This window comes from Ursus maritimus, unplaced genomic scaffold (assembly GCF_017311325.1).
Source record: "Ursus maritimus isolate PB19 unplaced genomic scaffold, ASM1731132v1 scaffold_8, whole genome shotgun sequence".
In the NCBI taxonomy this organism is placed as follows: Eukaryota; Metazoa; Chordata; class Mammalia; order Carnivora; family Ursidae; genus Ursus; species Ursus maritimus.
Window position 1 is genome coordinate 65,067,690 of NW_024426996.1, and position 21,789 is coordinate 65,089,478.

The 21,789-nt window shown below is 42.9% G+C and overlaps 1 protein-coding gene across 2 annotated transcripts in view; it reads left to right on the forward strand.

Moving 5' to 3' along the window:
* The window catches only part of ADGRA3 (adhesion G protein-coupled receptor A3), a 123,659-nt gene extending 103,521 nt beyond the window's left edge, over nucleotides 1-20,138 (forward strand). For both annotated transcript variants that reach the window (XM_040625212.1, XM_040625213.1), the window contains 5 exons: nucleotides 4,843-4,967; nucleotides 6,089-6,212; nucleotides 15,756-15,901; nucleotides 18,334-18,429; nucleotides 18,569-20,138. In XM_040625212.1, the coding sequence (XP_040481146.1) occupies nucleotides 4,843-4,967; nucleotides 6,089-6,212; nucleotides 15,756-15,901; nucleotides 18,334-18,429; nucleotides 18,569-19,811 (1,734 nt within the window). In that variant the 3' untranslated portion in view covers nucleotides 19,812-20,138. The remainder of the gene's footprint in view (nucleotides 1-4,842; nucleotides 4,968-6,088; nucleotides 6,213-15,755; nucleotides 15,902-18,333; nucleotides 18,430-18,568) is intronic.
* The last annotated feature ends 1,651 nt before the right edge of the window (nucleotides 20,139-21,789 follow it).

The following is a 21,789-nucleotide window of genomic DNA, read 5'->3' on the forward strand; positions in this document are numbered from 1 at the left end:
TCTTGCTCAGATCTTGCCTGTTTTCATTATCTTTGACTTTCAGTTTTTTTTTTCTTTCAGTTTTATAGAGACTGACATGCAGCCCTGTGTAAGTTTAAGTTATACAGCGTAATGCCTTGACTTCCACATATTATGAAATGATCACCACAATAAATTTAGTTAGCATCTGTTATCTATACAGATACCGAAAAAAGAAAGAAAGAAAAGTTGTAGGCTCTACGCTCTCAGCAAGTCTCAAATATCCCCTACAGTAGTGTTATCTTATAACTGGGAGTTTGTGCCTTTTCACCACCTTCATCCAGTTCCCCCTCCCCCATCCCCTGCCTCTGGTAACCACAAAAATGATCTCTCTTTCTCTCTCTCTCTCGTTTGTTTTGTTTTGTTTGTTGTTAAGATTCTGCATATAAGTCTTGCCTGTTTGTAATTTGGTTATCTCTTGTTTTCTTACTGACGTATAGGAATTCTTGGTATGAGTGGTGAATAGGAGTTCCTTGTTGGATTTATGTGTTCAAGTATCTCTCTTAGTCCATGCCTGTCTTAACGAGTTTGAGCGGCTGTAACAGAGTACTGTCGGCAGGGTGGTTTATAAAGAACAGAAATGTATTTCTTACAGTTCTGGAGGCTGGAAGTCCAAGATCAAGGGGCTAGCAGATTCGGTGTCTGGTGAGGGCTTACTTCTTGGCTTATAGATGGCGTCTTTTCCCTGTGTCCTCCCATGGTGGAAAGGGCAAGGGAGCTCTCCAGGGTCCCTTATAAGGTGCTAATCCTCTTATGAGGCCACTCTCCTGTCCTGATCACCTCCCAATAGACCCCACCTCTTAATACCATCAGATTGGGGATTACTATTTCAACAAATGGATTTTGAAGGGACACAAACATTTTAGTCTATAAAAGTGCTTTTTCCTTTTTCTCTTAAGGTTGTCTTTTTATGAACAGAGTTTCTTAATTTTTCTCAAGTTTTGCTTTTTATATCTTGTTTAAAAAAATCTTTCTCTACTTCAAGATTACGGAGATATTCTGTTTTCTTTAAAAGCTTTGTTGTTTTTTATCTTTTACATTTAAGTCCATGATTCGGCTAGAATTGACCTTTGTATATGGTGTGAGGTAGGGGAGCAAAATCTTGAGATTCTTCTTCTTTTTCCCTTAAGGGAAAAATTAAAAGTAGTATAGAAGTCATAGTCTTTTTTTTTTTTTTTCCTGATTTCAGATCTATTTTTAAATTTTATTTTATTGGTAAACTTCTTAATATTTCTCTGAACTCTGACAAACAGAGGGGATTTCTTTGTATTTCCTTCCATTGTACAGATCCTGGCAAGTTTAGATAATTACTGATTTATAATTTTCCTTATTATTAATATAATGATGATGAATTGATTATTTAAAACTGTCAATGAGGGGTAACCGGATGATGGACATTAAAGAGGGCACTTGATGTGATGAGCACTGGGTGTTATATACAACTAATGAATCACTGAATTCTACCTCTGAAACTAATAAGATACTGTATATTAATTAATTGAATTTAAATAAAACTTAAAAAAAATAAAATTGCCAGTGGTTTTATATTTAGTAAATCTTGGGTTAGAAGTAACATGTAAACATGTGAATGTTTCTTTATCAGTTTAACAGAGATTTTCAAAAACTCTTCTTCCATTTGGGACCTCACCATCTTTGTGATTTTTTTTTTTTTTTTTAAACATACTTCCAGGTGTTTAGATACTCTCTGCATTGGTGAAGTTAACTAATGTGAAAAACTGTACTTTTCCCTTCCTGTCTCCATTATTTTCTTTTTAGTGATTTTCTATTTAGTGATTTTCTATTTAGTGATATTTTTGTTATAGTATCACAGAGCTTATGTGTTTACTAGTATAATTGAAAAATAATTATGTTTCGGATTTCTGCTTTGTTGTTTAGATCTTTAACTTCTCTACCATCTAAATCTTCTCAGTTGTCTCAAGTAATCTTCTATTCTCATATTTTAGTGCCGTCAAGATAGGTTTTCTGGGGCACCTGGGTGGCTCAGTCATTTTGAGTGTCTGACTCTTGTTTTCAGCTCAGGTCATGGTCTCAGGGTCATGAGCTCAAGCCCTGCGTCTGGCCCCATGCTCAGCATGGAGTATGCTTAGGATTGCTTGTCTGCCTTTCCTTCTGCCTCTTCTCCTGCTCCCATACACACTCACTTTCTGTCTCTCTCTCAAATAAATAAATAAATCTTAAAAAAAAAAAAAAAAAGATTTTCTTAGCTTAATTTGTTTTCTTTATGTCTCAGGTCTGTAACCAATGGTGAACATTTGACCCACAGGCTCCGTCCCATGAGCTGCTTTCAGTGGTTAATAAGACCTGCGTAGTAGCCTCAATTTCCTTCTTGGCCCTCAAAGCCTAAAGTACTTACTGTCTGGCACTGTACCCCTTTCCTTAGGTCAGTCTGTCGGTGGGGGTTCTCTTCCATTTGGGCAGGTCAGTTTGTGGTGACAATCCAAAATGTCCCAGAGGAAGCACGCCCCACGGGACCAGTGACCAGAGCACCTGTGCCTTCCTCCAGTTGTGACTCGGAATTATAAGAGTCCTTGCCCTTTATTTCACCCTCCACTTTCTTTCTTATACTGTGTTCTCTTCACTTGACTTTTGAAAAGTACTAATTGCTTTTAAATGTAAATAGTATATACAATATATTTTGAGAACTGAGTTGGCACTTTGATGTTTCATTAGATATTACGTGGCTGCCTGTGTTTGTTAGCTCTCTGACGAGGCCTGTGGAGGGCACATTGGCGTGCCCTCCCTCGGGCCCCTACCCAGACCCGGGGATTGGTGGTGTCTTCACTGTACAGGGAGGCAACTGCTCCAGGCTCAGGTGGCCAGCAAGTGAGTGGTGACGTGTTATTGAACATCTCCTAGAGGAAAGTCAAGTACGTGGTGCGTGGAAGGAGTCTAGAGGCCAAATCCCAGATATTGAAAGTTTATCTTCAGTTATTAATTCTGCACTGGACTAGTAGCTTCTTGTAGAAATTGAGAGGAAGTGTGTCTGCTTTTACTAGCATCTAACTGGTTCTCATTGCCCCAGTGTTTTTTTGAGTTTTCCCGTGAATATTCTGGGCTTCTGGCGAAATGTGAGCGCATGGAGACCCTGGGCGATAGACGAATCGCGTGAGCATCTCACAGGGGCAGATTGTGCAGACTTCATGGTGCTAGGCTTTTTCTCTTGTTTTTCCCTCTGTCGGTACTCAGTTTACAGCCTGTCAGCTCTCGAGGGCTGGGACTATGTTCTGTGTTTCGCTGAGTATCCAGTGCTTGGCACAGTGCCTGGCCGTGGTGGGTACCCAATTAACATTTGTCAAATAAATAGATGAATTGCAGGTTTGAGACTCATCACGGCGTAGTGGAGCTCTCAGACTAGAATTCAATTTCCCACGTTGTATCTCCAGTTTCCTATTAGCTGTGATTTTTGTCAGGCTCCGTGGGCCTCTGTTCATCATTTGTTACAGTGAGGGGCTTGTTACGGTCTTTTTAGATCTATAATTTGTGTATTGTCGACTTCCGATTCTTTAGGAAATGTAGGTTTTCCACGTAGGTTTTCTAGATAAGTCAGGCATCTCCGGATTAAAAGTGCATTTACTGTGAACAGCTTCCTGCGTCCATCCAGCTGTCATATTGTAGCTACCAGAGTCAGTTGAGAAAGATAATTTCGGGACAGGATCTGGTGACTCTACAACCCCTATTTTCTGGTGTGGCAATCGTGGCCAGGGTGGAGGCACCTGCCCAGCCAGCTTTCGTCCTTTATAAGGAAGGAAGCCTAATGGTGTCAACAGTTTTCATTTTAGTCGGGCACTGTCTGCATTGTGTTTGGGAGCACAGACTGGCAACCGCGTTCCCTTGGACCTCATCATCGTGGCACTTACCCTCTTTGTGCCTCGCTCGCTCAGCCCTTACAGCGGGGCTGGTAGTATACCTAGCTCGTAGGGTTACTCGATGTAAAGTGCTGGCCCGGTGCCTGGATTATGATAAATGCTATAGAAGTGCTTTGCTGTTATTTACAGTATAGATTTTTGAGTTCTTCACTTCCAAAGCCGTGTTGCCTTTATCATCGTCAGATGTTGTTGTGATCTGATTGTGAATCTCTCTCCCCTGTGACGGGCAGTTCTTCAAGTGCAGGAACCACGTCTTACCATTATGTCCTCAGTGCTTTACACAGTGGTCGGTCCGCTAGTGTTTGTTGAACTTGGTGTTGAACTTGACTGTGCAAATGGTGAGCAAGGCCCATCTAGGCTTGGTTGACTTGGAGGTACCACTGTGCTGTACCTTATCACAAGGCTGCTGCTGTCTCTCCATGATCCTTGTAGCAAAGTCAGTACTCAGATTTATCTACATCTCAGATGTAGAGCAAGGGTGTGTGTGTGTGTGTGTGTGTGTGTGTACGTACGTACGTATGCAGGTGTGTATTTACGTATACACACACATCATACGTACATGTGCCGTAAGTAGCTTACACAGTGGAAGTTAGGAAGGCAGAATAAGGTGTGAAGAAGATAACATGAAACATTGGTCCTTGAGTAAAACAGAGATGTGGGGCACCTGGGTGGCTCAGATGGTTGAGCGTCTGCTTTCGGCTCAGGTCATGATCTCCGGGTCCTGGGATCGAGTTGGGCTCCCAGCTCAGCGGGGAGTCTGCCTCTCCCTCTGCTTGTGCTCTCTCTCTCTCTCTCTCAAATGAATACATAAAATCTTTCAAAACAAAACAAAACAAAAACAAGGAGATGTGCGGGTCAGAGCGTGTTCACCCCTGGAGAAAAATCTCCGCATGTCCAGAAACGTGCTGCTGGAACGGGGCTTTCTCTTTTCCCTCAGGACTTGACAGGGTCCGAACTCTACGCCCAGGCCTCCAGTCTGCTGCACCCTGTGGCTTACACTACCGCCGTCATTCTCCTCTTAAGCCTCCTGGCGGTCATCATCAGTTACATATACCATCACAGGTAAGAAAGGCAACTTGGCGGTGGGGGACTTCGAGTGGAGGGAGTTTATTTCACGTTGAATTAGGATAAAACTGAGGTCAACACCACGCTATCCTCCTGAAGGAAGAGCGGTTACTTTAGAATACATACAAGCCTCCTTCAGTTCATGCAATTCGAGACATAAGTAATGAGTCCAGGAGATGGTAAATTCACCTTTTATAGCGTTCAATCTGTTTGTATCTGGGAAAGAATATGGGAGGTATGTGTTGGAGGCTGGGAGGTGGGGCATGGGGGCAACAGTGGGTGAGGTGAGCTGGAGACTTGTCCTGTGGAGGTGTCTTCCAGAAGCCGACCGTGGTGTTACTTCTGTTTTATGACTGTGCATGTTGTGATCGTCTTAATTTTATAGATGGCACTTGTAAGACAGTTTGTGGCATTTAAGCATGAATATGGTTTCTGTTAATTGGAGGCAAAGCTACAGAAACTTATTTTATGGCAGGAAATAACAAACTAGAAGGATTTGCTAAGCAGAAATTCACTTTACAAGAAGTTTTGCTAGGATGTATTTTCCTATTTAAGCTAGACTTATATGGCATTTCTTGACATTTAGTTAAGAAACAAAAGGAGATTTTGATATTAAAAGAAAGAAAGAAAGACTTCAACATTTTGTTATGAAAGGCCAGGAGGAAATGTACTGGGCGTTTAGACCGTGTTATCCTAGTAGGTCAGGAAAAGCAGAGATTGGCACCTTGCAGAAACCTCTTGGAAGCAAACAAGTACTCCAGCTGTCATAAGACGTGGTAACTAACAGAAGCCCAGATATTTCTTATTATGGAGAATTTGTTTAGCCTTTAGAGGGTGCAATAGTTCCCTACATGACTTGTCTTTTTTAGTCCATAGAGTGAAATGTTAAGAAACTGTATTGAGTTAAATGAGGTCTCAAATTCTGTGTGTGTGTGTGTGTGTGTGTGTGTGTGTGTGTGTGTGTGTCTGACACTACATGCATTTTAAGTAAAACGTTGAAGCATAAAACATTTACATTCGGCCTCTTATGCAGCTGGAATGGCTAACTTGCGGATGAAGAGCAGAGTGTCCTGCCTCACATGAACTAGCCTGAATATTAATATTTTTCCTTTTCACAGTTTGATTAGAATCAGTCTCAAGGGCTGGCATATGCTTGTGAACTTGTGCCTGCATATTTTCCTGACCTGTGTGGTCTTCGTGGGAGGAATAACCCAAACCAGAAATGCCAGCGTCTGCCAGGCGGTAGGTCAGAGGGAAAACCTGAAATGGGGGGGAAAAATGGCATTAGAAAGTAATTTCATGTTTTATTAACTGTAAAAGGAAGCATGTTTTTTAAAGTTGTTTTTCTTTAAAGTTAAACTGAGTATGTGTCACTCACACGTTTTTAACTGGTGTGCTCTAAGTTTTGAACTATTATTTCACAGCCAAACATACGACTTAGGGAGCTTGTCTCTTTATCCTTGGGAATTCACTGCTACTTGTTACGTCTTTTATAGTGCTGAACATTTAATTTAAAATATTTGTAAAACCCTGGCTTGGGCTAAAAGAAAAGTGATATTTTCTGAAAGTAGGGTTTTATTTATTTACTTATTTGTTTAAAGATTTTATTTATGTATTTGAGAGAGTATGAGTGAGAGAGAGAGCACAAGCAGCGGGAGAGGGAGAAGCAGGCTCCCCACTGAGCAGGGAGCCCGATGCTGGGCTGGATCCCAGGATCTGGGATCATGACCTGAGCCGAAAGCAAACGTTTAACCAACTGAGCCATCCAGGTGCCCCAGTAGTAGGGTCTTAAAAATTATTTCATCTATTTATGGAAACAACAGGAATTTAAAATGATTTAACTGTAAGATATAAAAATCAGAAACTTCTCATGTGGTAAGCATGAAAAAATTAAAAAAAATTCAACTTTTAATTTCAAATAAATTATTATATATGTAGCCTTAGTGAACAGTATTCTTCTGGAATATGTCTAAAAAAATCAAAACTGTTCAACATATGAATAGACATCAAAAATTGTACCTATTTCTTATATTTGTATATTGTTTTCCATATGCATGATAGGAAATGGTACCATGTAGTAATTGAGTTAGGACTGCCTGGGTTTGGGTCTCAGGTCTACTTTGCTGTTTTTATGGGCAATTTATTTAACTTTTGTTTTAATCACCAGTAAAACCTAACAAAAGGTTTACCCTCTTCACAAACTTTTAAATGTACAATTTAATGTAAAATAGAAGTACAATGTTGTACAGCAGATTTCTAGAACATTTTCATCTTGCATGACTGAAACACCGTACTTGTTAAATAGCAACTTCCCATTCCCCTGTCCTCCCAGCTCTGGGCGACCACTGTGTTAATTTCTGTAGCTTCTTTACTTAGATACCTCGTCCAGTTGGAATCATGCAGCGTTTATCATTCTGCAACTGGCTCATTTCACTTAGCATAATGTCCTCAAGGTTCATCCGTGTTGTAGCATGGGACAGGATTCCCTTCCCTTTTAATGGCTGAATAATATTCCATTGTATGGATACACCACCTTCTCTTTATCCGTTTATCTGTTCATGGACACTTAGGTTGCTTCTATTTCTTGGCTGCTGTGAATAATGCTACAGTGAACATGGGGGTGCAGATATCTCTTTGAGGTTCTGTGATTTCAGTGTTTAACTTTTCTGTGTCTCAGCTTTCTCACCCATAAAGTTGGGACTAATATTTGAGTTGTTGTCAGATGACGTGATTATTTATATATATATAAAAAAATCCTACAGTAATTTACAGATAAATGGTATAAAATAATGGGAAGGTTTAGCCAAGAGTGAATAGAAGTTTAACATACAGAAGTTTGATGCAGAAATGTAACTATGAGAAAACATAATTAATGTGAAAATGCCATTTATATAGTATCAAAGAATATCAGGTACCAAGAAAGAATAAAAGATGTTCACGATTTAGAGGTAAAATTGTAACAGGTATTTAAGACCTAAATAAATGGAAAGTTATACTAGGCCCAAGGACAGGAAGTGTTAATAGCAGAAAGATGGCAGTTCCTCTGAAATTAATATATACATAAGAAGAGAATTTTTCACAAGACGCAATAAAATGATTTTTAAATTTACATTAAAAGCAAAGGACTGAAGGTGAAGATAGCCAGGGCACTTCAGCAAAGGAAGGGTAGGGCAAGGTAACTGTCCTCCTAATCCTCAGAACTTAGGAGGCTCTGGTCATTAACACTGCGGCATTTGGTGTAGGGAGAGAGACACAGACCAGTGCAGTAGAATACAGACTCAGAAGCAGACTCATGTGGAACCTTGATGTGAGACCGAGGTTTGCGTGCTCATCAGTTGTGGGGAAGAGAGACCTCTGTGCAGTAAAAAGGAGCTGGGGAGGGGCGCCTGGGTGGCTCAGTCCTTAAGCGTCTGCCTTCTCCTCAGGGCGTGATCCCAGGTCCCTGGGATCGAGCCCCGCATCGGGCTCCATGCTCCGCTGGAAGCCTGCTTCTTCCTCTCCCACAACCCCTGTGTTCCCTCTCTCACTGGCCGTCTCTCTCTCTGTCAAATAAATAAATAAAAATCTTTAAAAAAAGGGGGGGGGGCGCCTGGGTGGCACAGCAGTTAAGCGTCTGCCTTCGGCTCAGGGCGTGATCCCAGCATTATGGGATCGAGCCCCACATCAGGCTCCTCCGCTATGAGCCTGCTTCTTCCTCTCCCACTCCCCCTGCTTGTGTTCCCTCTCTCGCTGGCTGTCTCTATCTCTGTCGAATAAATAAATAAAATCTTTAAAAAAAAAAAAAAAGGAGCTGGGGAAAATCCACGTGGAAAAACATTAAAGGGCGTCTGTAGTCATGCCTTATAAAAATGTCAACTCTGTGTGGACTAAAAAACTATCATGGCCAAGCCAAAATGTTAAAATTCATATGAGAAAATATCACAATCCTTGGAATAGGAATTTCTTAAATAGGACACTAAAAGGCATTGACCAGAAGAGAGATAATTTTAACCAAATTAAAAATAAGAGCTTGTGTTGATTAAGATTCCTTAACGAAAGTGGAAAGATAAGCCAACAAATTGCTTAACACGGAAAGGGCATTGGAATAAAAATACACTAAGAACTATAATCAACGGGAATGCCACAAACAGCCCAGGAGAAGAGGTGGCGAGAGGGGACGGGCTTTTCAGAGAAGAGCTTACCCCGAGTCCGTATCCGCGGGAAGAGGTGCCCAGCATGTTTGGTGGTCATGGGGATGCAAATTAAGACAACAAGGTAGCATTTAGGCCTTTTCTGTGAGCAAAAAGTCAAGCCTGATGATGCCACGTCGTGAAGAACATGTGGGACCACATGTTTTCTACGTCGTGGGTGGGAATGTGAAGCGGATGGTTCTGGGAGGTTTTGTGGCCTGAGGTTAAGCGTGTACAGACCGTGGGGCCCAGCAGCCCCGCTCCGGACTCCGAGAGTACGCTCGCCCCTACGTACCAGACGCGTGTGTAGGAGTATACACGTGCGTATGAATATTCATAGCAGCACTGTGCCCCGCAGAGAAAACCTGGAAGCAGCCCAAATGCCCATCAGTGACAGAATGAGTGAATAAACTGTGATATTATGCAACAGTCCGAACTAATGAATTACAACAACGTGTAACAATATGAGTAAGTCTTAGGAATATATGTGAAAAAATTAAGTCCCATAAATTACCTCCACCCTGCTGTCTTTTTTTATAAAAGCAGGAAGTAACTAAAATGAAACCGCTCACTTTTAATGAAAATATGTAGGTCCAATAAAACTGTCAAAGGAAGGCAAAAGGATGATAAATATAAGATACGGAGTAATGATTACCTTGGGGGAAGGGGATTATATTTTTTGATACAGGTTTTGGTCAAGGTCTTGCCTTTTGTCTTGCTGATAAATTCTTAGACACTTGGGAATAATAACTAATTACATAAAAGCAGGATGTGCTTGGTCCAGTCACTAGAATGGGTCACAGACCTTAGGTTGACAACTAATCCAATATTGTATAGCTGACATCCAGCTTAAAATGTGAGTGTGTATAAAATGTGAGTGTGTATAAGAATCGTGGAGAGGATTAAGGCGCTGGAGAGTTCCTGGTATACAGTAAGTACTCGATAGAGAGCAGCTGTGACTGGTACTGTCACTATCGACAAAATTACCTCTGTGCTGTGCAGAGTATTTCTGTTGTAGGCCATTGGTATACACTGGGAAGCAGACTTGATTGGAGTGGAGGAGAGGTCAGATAATGGGTCTCGGGTCAGCTGAATCCATGCACAGAAGATAATCTGTTTTCTCAGTCCCCCACCCCTTCTGATTCCTACTCATCTCGGTTTATTGCTACTGTTTGAGAGATACCGTCCCTCCCCTCCCCTCATTATCCTGCGGTGCTTAGTAAATTTCCATGATGCCTACAACCCTCCGCAGTGGACTGGTGTTTACTTGTTGTCTGTCTCTGGACCCGACACGGGGCAGGAATCCCGTTGCTCTGATTGACCCGTGTTTATCCAAGGATCTGCACAGGACCTGACCCAGAGTAGGTGATACTAGATGCTTAGCAAATATTTACTGGGCGAATGAACAAAAAAGGCCTCAGTTTGCAAACAGTGGAAGCCATTCGACCCTGGAGCCATCTCGAGGGGGGGCTACAGGGAGAGTGCTCAGCACACAGGGTGATAATGGTAGTCTCGGGTTTGTGTGAAAGTATTCATTGTTTTCACAAAGCAGACACATTGATTTCACTAAGGAAGTGACTAGAAAGAGGCCATTGTGAAGATGACTGCCTTTCATTGTCCTGAATGATATTTTATACCTTTTCTAGAGAGAAAAGGAGAGGAATTTGCAGGAAGTGTTCAGGGCCTCTACATTGAACATCCATGGCTTAAAGATGTTTGTTTGGTTTTTTTTAAGGGAAAGCAAGTCTAAAGAGATGTTTTCACATGTCGTTTTCTTCTGTTTTTACAATATTCTACCTCCTATGAAAAACCTAACACTGTTGCTGTTTCTGACTCAGACACGACTGGCTTCTCTTCGCTGTTGTGCTAGTTCAGTTAGGGGCCAGCCGAGAGGGGAGTCAGTGGAAAGCCAGCGGGACTGGCCTGGGCTTCCAGACACGAGTAGGTAGGTTCTAATTCTGCGTCTGCCAGGATAACTGGTATTGATGTAGGAAAGACGTTAGGGTTCGAAGCCAATGTCCAAGAAAGAATTCTTGAGACGTGTTTGGTGCAAGAAGGTGGTTTTATTAAATAAAGCACGGGGTCAGGACCTGTGGGCAGAAGGAGCTGCACCAGGGTCATGAGGAGTAGCCCATTATATACTTCCAAGTTGGGAGGGGGCTAGGGATAGCAAAAGTCTCTAAGGAATTTTGGAAGCAAGGTTTCCAGAACCTTGAGGGAACTAGCTATTGTTGGAAAAGGTCATTTATTACTATCTAGTAAAGCCTTAGTCATGAGATCCTTTTTTTTTTTTTTTAATTTTTATTTATTTGAGAGATTCATTCATGCATGAGTGGCCGGCGGGGTGCGGGCAGCAGAGGGAGAAGGAGAAGCAGACTCCCTGCAGAGCAGGAAGCCCGATGTGAGGCTCGATCCCAGGACCCTGAGATCATGACCTGAGCTGAAGGCAGATGCTTAACTGACTGAGCCACCCAGGTGCCCCTTTGCTCATGAAATCCTTTATTTATTTTTTTTTAAAGAATTTTTTTTTAAGATTTTATTTATTTATTTATTTATTTGTCAGAGAGAGAGGTTGAGAGCACAAGCAGGGGCAACAGCAGGCAGAGGGAGAAGCAGACTCCCTGCTGAGCAGGGAGCCCGATGTGGCTCGATCCCAGGACCCTGGGATCATGACCTGAGCCGAAGGCAGATGCTTAACCGACTGAGCCCCCCAGGCGCCCCTTTGCTCATGTAATCCTTCAGATGTGGATCGGTGGGTCATATGCTTGGGGGTTGATTGCCAACATGTATCTTGAGGGGTAGAGATAAAGGGAGTTTCTAAAGGAATTTCTATATGTTAAAGTAGACTTACAGGATTGTGAGGGTTGGGCTAAGCTTGCCTTTAGCCTTTAGCAAAGTACTAACATCAAGGCCGCTGAGTCCCTAGAGGAGTGTCTCTCTGCCTGTTTCAGGGACTTGGCAATGGGCTGTAGGTAGTAAGGAAATTAAATAATTTTTCTTCTTCCTTTGTTTCCCACATCAGTATGACTAGTCGCTTAACCTAGTAAGGGCTTAATGTTTCTTCTATAAGATAATGGGTTGGGCTAGTTAGCTTAAATGATCACTAAGGTTCTTCCAGCTGAGCCCTAAGTGCACCTACGAGAATCCTAACGTGTGCATACCTTATATGCATTTTTATATGCGCACGTAATCGGTCTGGTTTTATGTTTCTTCTTTCCCTTTCGGAGCTCGTATACTTTATGGCCGGTGAGAACGGCTTCTACGATGCTTTCCTCCCCACGATGATGGGTTGAGGTTGTTGCAGGCATCATTAGGCACGAGCCAGCTCCTTCCCTCTCTGAGTCTTAAGTTCTGGGTGGTACTGTGGGCGCATTTCTGTAGGCTCAGACTCTCTTTTGCGGGAGGAGCTGAAGGAGAGCTAAGCAGCCGAGGGACAGAGTAGCCAAGGCCGTGGACCCCAGGTGGGAAGGGTCCTGGGTTCTGGGTCATGAAGTGCTGCCACATAATTGTGTGATAATTAATTTTCTGGTCCTTCATTTCCTTAGCTCTGCGGTGAAAAGATTTGGCCGGATCTTACTTCAGTCACCTTGTTGCTCTACCACTGCGTGATTTAATTTATTAAATACGGCGTCAGCTAACCTTCTCCGGTGTCCTTTTGTGTCTCTTCTCGAGAGTTCTTCTGCCATGCCCATGAAATGCAGTGGGGAAATTTAATGAGTGAACTTTAAGACATTTTACTTGCCAACTACTGTAGCTGTGTTACCTTAACATTCATATTAACCCTGGGAGCTACTTCTTACTCTTATATTTTATCAATGCAGAAATTGAGTCTTATGGGAATTGAAACAGCTTGTCCCAAATCAGTAGGGCTATTAGGTGGACTGTGCTTCACTATTCAGTGAGGACCAGCATGGCATAATAGAAGGGGCACGGGTTTTGGAAACCAGCAGGCGTGGGTTTGGGTTGCAGCCCTGCCACTGACCCAGTGACCTCTACTGGGTGATTGCATCCCTTTCAGATGTGGTCTCCTTGGCTGTAGTTCAAGGTTCGTACCCTTCACCGAGTGGTGACATTAGGAGGATAAAATGGAAGCACATACAGATTGTCTTCATACATTCTGGGGCACACAGTGGGCATTCAGTAGTGGAAGCTGTTACTATTTTACGTGTATTCATACATGATTCTATGAATATTAAAGATCATTCTTTTTGCACACTCACTATACGTGCTGTATTCTCTTAGGGTTATTGGTGGTTAAAAATACAATCGTTATAATGTCCAGTCTCTAGTTTGTGAGAGCTTTATGGTTTGATAACAAATAAAGTACAACTCTTCAGGACAATTATTTTACTTTACAGCTTTGGACATTGATGTCCTGAGAGGTCGGTGACTTTCTCAAGTAATCATCTGTTGCATTTAATTAATCATTCACAGGCTCTATGAATTAGATTACTTATTCCCAAACTACAAACTTTCCACATGTATTTCTGATTTATGTGAAAGAAATTTGACAGACAAATGTCTGATGGAGAATACAGTAGGAAGTATCCCATTCCAAAAGCAATGCCCTCTCTGCCACTTCTCTGCCCCCCCTTTATTCTGGTTCTCATGGAATATCTGAGGATTTGCTTATGTGATGATTACTAGGTGACATCAGACCCCTAAAATTCTACCATTGCAAATAATTTTGTTTGACTGAAGTCTTGAGTATCTTTCAAGTGTGAACACTCTGGAAATTTTGAAATGCCATAGGAAACACTTCAAAATCTAAAGGTTGAGTTTTCCCTCTTAGATCTCAAACAGGAAAATGCTCCATCTTGCACCTCCTGTGTTGAAAATGTTTTTATTCCTATTTTTTAAACTCACTTCACCACTCGGTCTCGTTCTTCTGACCTCAGCATCTGAGAAACCTCCAGCAACAGTGGAACCTACCATTGGTTTCGAGTCAATATCAGTGATTTGTCTTGAATGTTTCCGTGTCTATGTACCAAATTCATTTGCACTATTTTTACTTCAAGTATTGGGTGTGACTCCAGATAACCTAAGGTTTATTTAATGCTTTTTGTTCCGCTTTTCTCTGTAAATTTTGCTCTTACCATACAGACAGTAAAACTAATGGAAACCAAGGAGCCACTTTTCTCCTTACAAAGAAAATAACTGAATTTTCTAGTTTGGCCAACCTGGACCCACCGTGCCAAGCACTTGCTGAGTCAGAGCAAGATTTACACTGGGCAGTGACTGTCCTCATTTTTGTCCTGCAAAATAAGACTTGGGTTTTCATTTGCCACATTTTGGCTGCACACTGATTCTCGTGAAAATGAAATCTAAATGCTTTTATTACTGCCTTCTGTTTGGTAACGGCATCAGCTTGATTTTCTTGAGATCGGAGAGCCATCCTTTTAGGACAAAAAAATTTGTCTTGAAGATTTTCATTAATAGGATTTTGCCTGTGATAATTATATAAAAAGAAATGATCAAGCAGATAGGAAGTAATTAGTCAGATAAGAAAGCTGAATAGTGTCCTTGATGCTCCAATGACACACTTACTTTTCTTAAAGTGGATTTAAACCTTTCTTAGGCCCATGTATATCTTCATCTAGAATTTTATCTCCAAATAGAGTTCCTTCACACACTGGTCACACGGTAAACATGCCCTCCATCACCCCCTTGGGGAAGAAACTTAATCAGTGTGACCATGACATATCCTGCAGGTTTCCACTATTTATTCGGTAACCTGTTATGTCTCAAATATTGTGTCCATACAGTTCCTACAGAAACGCTAGATCGAGATGGTTATTGATAATTTTCCCACTCTTCTAATGAGGAAAATTAATTTAGAGAGGTGACATTATTTACTTAAAGCCACACTCCTAATAAGTAATAATAAAAATACAGATATCAGGTTTCTTGATTGCTTATCATGCACCAGGCAACGTGCTAGATGCTCTTTGTAGATTCTCTTAGTCTCACAGTACTTTCGTCTCCCTCTCTGCTTATGAACGAGGAAACCGGTGCTCGAGATGTTACGTGCCTTTGCTGAGGTATCACGGCAGATAAGGGGTGGATCCTGGTTTTAAAACCAGGTAAACGTTTTAATTCTAGACCTCAGCCTCTTGCCCACCAATTTTTATATTGCTGACCTACCGTCACCATATTCGAAAGCTCTGAATTAGGACAATTCAGGTCCGTCACACAAGCTTATTCTCTTGCCGTCTACCTTCCTCCTTAAAATGGGCCTCAGAAACCAAACTCTAATTTATCTCATGGCGTCTGGGAGAAACACACCTTTGGTTTAATGTTGTCTAAGAGTCAATTCCATGGTGTCTGAAGGGGTATCGTGGATATACATTGTTTGTGGTCTGCGGGCCTCCTAGATCCAAGTGTTGGCTTTGTCAGTGAGAGGACATCATCCTCTGTGATACGTGTGTACTTTAGAATGCTTTGTTTCTTAGCGGGCAGAGGAAGCGATCTTTGGAATATACCTTCGTACTGTGTTTGAGTCCTGTTTTCGAGAAAGTTACTTACCAGTTACTTTTGGTAAACCTTGGAGGCAGCTGTTATTCCTGCGGAATTTTTTTTTCCTTTTAATTTATATATTCTTCAATCTTCTTTCTAGGTTGGAATAATTCTTCATTATTCCACTCTTGCTACAGTACTGTGGGTGGGAGTGACAGCTCGAAATATCTATAAACAAGTCACTAAAAAGGCGAAAAGATGCCAAGATCCCGATGAACTGCCACCTCCACCAAGACCAATGCTCAGGTACCTAGTGTCTTCGTTTACTGTATTATATTAAACGTTCCTTAAACGGTTGAGGTGAAGCTGTTTTAAACATGACACAACAGTGCCGAGTAAATTTTGGAAAGTACATAACGGACTTGTACGCTGGGCTTCCTGGGTTTGAATACTGGCTGCGTAGCCTTCCGGCTGGGAGCCCTTCGTGACGTTCTCTGCCCTCTCCCGGCCTCCCTCGCTCATCAGCGACGTGGGAATAAGTAAGTGCCTCAGGTGGGACTGGCCGCCTAACAGGCTCTAAGCAAATGTTAGCTGTTTTCATTTCCTTGGGGTCACGTCAGAGATTTTAATCTACTTACGTATGTTTCAATTTGATTATTCTCTACAAAACACAACACGGTTTTGGAGTTACACCCTTCTTCCCAATTATATAAAAAATAATGGCTTACTGGGCTGGGTGAGTAAAAACTGGCCAGTGCGACCTCGTGGATTGAGCGCTGGCTGTGTAGCTGGCACTGGACCAGGCACTGAAGCTGTCCCGCCTCTGAGGCGTTTACAGTTGCCTGAGGAGACCATGAAGAACCAGCTGTGGGCGGTGTGAGAACTCTAGTGGAGATAATGTTCTTTTGAAAGTGCAAACAAAGGCGCCATTAACTTGGGGGGATGGTGGGTGTTGGGAAGTATTGACCACTAGGGATGACCTTCCTGAGTGATGAGGGCGAAGGCGAGAGGCGACACTCCAGGTACAGGATTCTGTGGGGAGCTGAGGGAACTTTGAGAAATGCACTTTGGCCGGAATCTACAGCATACGGTGGAGATGGCAAGAATTTGGGTTGAAAGCTCTGGGTCAGGCCTCTGGGAGCCATGAAATGTGGGCAGATGTTGAAGACTTTCCTGAGGGAGTGGCCCGAAGAGGTATCTTTTTAGGACAGCCTTGCATTAGTATGCCGTGTACATTGGAGAGCCTGAGGGTAAGGAATTCTGCCGAGGTCATTCGGGTGGTCCCTGTGAGGACTGAAACCAGAACAGTGTCATAGAGAATAGAGAGGGCACGTGTTCAAGACACTTGAGGCAGCTTCTCCAGGAAGGATGACCAGTTAGACGCAAAATTGTGGGAGGGAGAGAAATTCCAAGATGGTGTCAGATTACTCCAGCTTAGTGAGGGCACCTCAGCACACGGCGCTTCCATCAGCGGAGAATATAGGAAACAGAGAATGGGGGCAGGGAGGGTACGCACAGAGGAGGTAGGCTCACTCGTACTTTTTGTGAGTAATTAACATTTTTGGAAACCAGGTGCTCAGCAGGGAAGATGTGCTCGGCATTTTGCAGATAGCACAGGAGACGTTCTCATGTGTGGTCATGAACCAGATGCCCCAGGCAGAATTTAGTTAAAAGCATGGTCCTGGGGCCATGTTGACAATTAGTAGATGGGCCATAGCCAATAAAGGAAAGAATTGAAAGAGAACACCTGAGAACATAGAAGATTGGGGGGAGGGTGAGTGGTCCATGGACAATGAGGGGCAGTAGGAGTGCTCGGCCATAGAGATTACAGGATGCGATTTGAGACCTCTGTCCCTGGCCTTAAAAGAATGGAGAGATGGTGTTTGAAGAAGAGATTTGGGGATTCCATTCTCCTTCCTGTTAGGTTCTGAGAAAAACAAAACAAAACACTGGGCACAAGGTGTTAAGTGCTGAATACGTCTGCATGCAGCCAGCTCAGGACTTGGGCCCTGTCTCTAGAAGCAGCAGATGCAAATTAGGATTGTGACTGTTCCCAGGAAGACCTGGCCAGGGCACAGAGTTCCTCTTTTCTCTTTTCAGAGAGTTCAGAGAAGCTGTGGCCGAGAAAAGAAGTTTCTCTTGCAGGACCCGCCACCAGTCTGTCTCCCTCTGTTCTTAGGCACCATCATTTCTCCAGGAAGGGGGTCAGGAAGGGCCCGCGCACTGCGTGAAGCTGCTGGGACCGGGCACCTGCCTTGCCTGAGTGACTAGGGATAAGCACACACATCGGTAGGGTGTCCCGGAACATGCAGGCTTAGCCAGACATTGATAACAATTAATGTCACTACGCATTCTGTCTGAACAACAGCACAGCGAGACTTTTAAGTCCACCCGGGAATGGGCTGACTTTCTGGTTCACCAGCTGCATTTAGAGGAAGGCAGAAAACCCTACCTGCAGTAGCCTTGCCTGTCCACAGGGTGGCAGAAGCCGACCAGCTTTGCTCTAGTCAGAAACTTGGTAGTCTTTTTAAAAAAAGATATCCAAACACAAATTTTAAAAAATTTCAAAAAGTTATTGTTCACAAAGTAGCCTCCAAAAGTTAATCTCCAGTTTATTACTGGGATAGGAATAATAATTAGTCATGAAGGAAGGACTTTTGCTGGACCGAGATACTGGGATGTGTGCACCTTGATAACTTGGAACGATGAGCTGATACTTGCCCTGTTCCTCCTTGCAGGTTTTACCTGATCGGAGGGGGCATACCCATCATAGTTTGCGGCATAACAGCCGCGGCAAACATCAAGAATTACGGCAGCCGGCCACATGCACCCTAGTGAGTGTTTTGTGTTCTCTGTGCACCTGACCCCGATTGTTTCTCTCTCTAATGATTCCCAGGCCCTAACTTTATTGCAGTATCTGGAACAGTTTGTTGACGCATAGCATCTGACCCGGAGTATCATTTTCTTTTCTAGTTGCTGGATGGCCTGGGAGCCCTCCTTGGGAGCCTTCTACGGGCCTGCCAGCTTCATCACTTTCGTAAACTGTATGTACTTTCTAAGCATATTTATTCAGTTGAAAAGGCACCCGGAGCGCAAGTACGAGCTGAAGGAACCGACCGAGGAACAGCAGCGGCTGGCGGCCAACGAAAACGGCGAAGTGAATCATCAGGACTCCCTGTCCCTGTCTCTGACCTCCACGTCAGCGCTGGAAAATGAACACACTTTTCATTCTCAGCTTTTGGGGGCCAGTCTGACCTTGCTGTTATACGTTGCTTTGTGGATGTTTGGGGCCTTGGCTGTTTCCTCGCATTACCCTCTGGACTTGGTGTTTAGCTTCTTCTTTGGAGCCACGTGTCTAAGCCTCAGTGCCTTCATCGTGGTTCACCACTGTGTAAATAGGGAGGATGTTAGACTCGCGTGGATCATGACCTGCTGCCCCGGCCGGAGCTCGTACTCCGTGCAGGTTAATGTGCAGCCCCCCAACTCCGGCGGCACGCACGGAGAGGCCCCGAAGTGCACCAACAGCAGCGCAGAATCCTCGTGCACCAACAAGAGCACGTCGAGCTTCAAGAACTCCTCCCAGGGCTGCAAACTGACGAACTTGCAGGCCGCCGCAGCTCAGTGCCACACCAACTCTCTGCCCTTGAACTCCACGCCTCAGCTCGACAACAGTTTGACAGAACATTCGATGGACAATGATATCAAGATGCACGTGGCGCCTTTAGAAGTCCAGTTTCGCACAAACGTGCACCCAGGCCGCCATCATAAAAACAGAAGTAAAGGACACCGGGCAAGCCGGCTCACGGTGCTCAGAGAATATGCCTATGATGTCCCCACAAGCGTGGAGGGCAGTGTGCAGAACGGCTTCCCTAAAAGCCGGCCGGGCAGTAACGAAGGACACTCGAGGAGCAGGAGAGCGTATTTAGCCTACAGAGAGAGACAGTACAACCCACCCCAACAGGATAGCAGCGACGGCTGTAGCACCCTCCCCCAGAGCAGCAGAAATTTCGACAAGCCCATCTCGAATAGTAGTAAGAAAGATGCATTAAGGAAGCCAACTGGAGTTGAACTTGAAAGCCAGCAGAAGTCTTACGGACTCAACTTGGCCGTCCAGAATGGACCAATCAAAACCAACGGGCCAGATGGCCCCTTGCTGGGTACAGAGAGCACGGGCAACGTTAGGACCGGGCTGTGGAAACACGAAACCGCCGTGTAGCGGTGGGGGGGGGGGCTTCCGAGGCAGGGACCCACATAAACTGTGAGGTTCACATTCCTTTACGAATGCGTGCGAACTGTTTACGGCCACCTTAGGGATTCGCCACAATTTTGAATAAACTTCTACGTTTGGGATTTTACGTATTTTTTTTTATCCCCCGATTGTTGCTTTTTTTATGAATTAAAAAAAAAAAGCCCTCCAAAGCATTGTTTTAGTTGTAAAGCACCAGCAGGACTTGGAGAATCTGAAATGTAATTTTTGGAACCTGTTCTATCTACTTAACATGTCAGGCTTGTATTTAATACAATAAATAGGTGTTTGTCATTGTGTCAGTCTTACATTTTTATGTTTTATAAGAGAAGCATGTCTTTCTGTTTTAATTGTGTTTATACATGGGGTATCTTAATGAGAATTATACGTAAATCAATTATCAGACTTTCACATAATTAACTCCGCTGATGATGACACATAAATCAAAGCTCTTTTGGATGGATGTGTTTTATAAGTACAGTTTTAAATGCTACAAGGTTTTTAAAAGATCTCATGGGATGTTTTTTTTGAAAATCAAAATGCCTAAAAAGCTCTTTCTTAATTGCATTACTTTGCCGTATCACTTCAGTCCTATTAATATTGTTTTGTCACCTTTGTGGCTTTTCAGTGATTAACAATTCGGTTTAATTTTGTTATTCGTTCCCCTCCCCCCCAGCACATACATTATTCTTGAACGGAAACGAGGAGCTACTGTATAAGTAAGGGTCTCGCTCACTCATTCTGAGTTCTTCAGGACTGGCTGTTATGTTGGCTGTTACTTTGTTCTCAAACAGATAAAGTTCTTCAGGTTTGTGCCGAAGGACTCATTCTTAAATCCCATTCTGAGGGCAAAAACTGCTCTGAGCCAAATGTTGTCATCGGTCATTGATGCACTACAGTTATTAACCATCCCTGGCCCCTCGTCTCACTGGAGTCCATTCCTGCAACTCTGGTTTTGTTGTTGTTGTTGTTGTTATTTAATACATTGCGTTTTTAAAACAATTTTAATTCCAGTATAGTTAATGTGCAGTGTTATATTAGTTTACATTAGTATATGTTACTCAGCTTATGTCATAGTAAGTGTGCTCTCAATCCCCTTCACCTGTTTCCCCCAACCCCCCGCCCCCTCCCCTCTAGTAACCATCAGTTTATTCTCTGTAGTTAAGAGTCTGTTTCTTGGTTTGTCTTTTTTTTTTTTTCTATGTTCTCTTGTTTTGTTCCTTAAATTCCACATATGAGTGAAATCACATGGTATTTGTCTTTCTCTGACTGACTTCACTTCGCATAATACTCTAGATCCATCCATGTTGTTGGAAACAGCAAGATTTCATTTTTTTCTTATGGTTGAGTAATATTCCTGTGTGTGTGTGTGTGTGTGTGTGTATACACACCACCTCTTCTTTATCCATTCATCTATTGATGGGCACTTGGGCTGCCTCCATAATTTAGCTATTGTAAATAATGTTGCAATGAACAGAAGGGTGTATATATCTTTTTGAATTAGTGTTTTCATATTCTTTGGATAAATACCCTGTTCTGGAATTACTGGTTCACATGGTGATTCTATTTTTAATTTTTTGAGGATCTCCATCCTGTTTTCCACAGTGGCTGCACCAGTTTGTATTCCCACCAACAGTGCACAAATGTTCCTTTCTCTCCACATCCTCACCCATACTAGTTGTTTCTTGGGTTTTTATTTTAGCCGCTCTGGTGTGAGGTGATACCTCATGGTGGTTTTGATTTGCATTTCCCTGATGAGTGATGTTGAGCATCTTTTCATGTGTCTGTTGGCCATCTGCATATATTCTTCGAACAAATGTCTGTTCATGTCTGCTGCCCATTTTTTAATTGTATTCTTTGTAGTTTGGTGTTGAGTTGTGTCAGTTCTTCATATATTTTGGATACTACCCTTTATTGGATATGTCATTTGCAAATATCTTCTCCCATT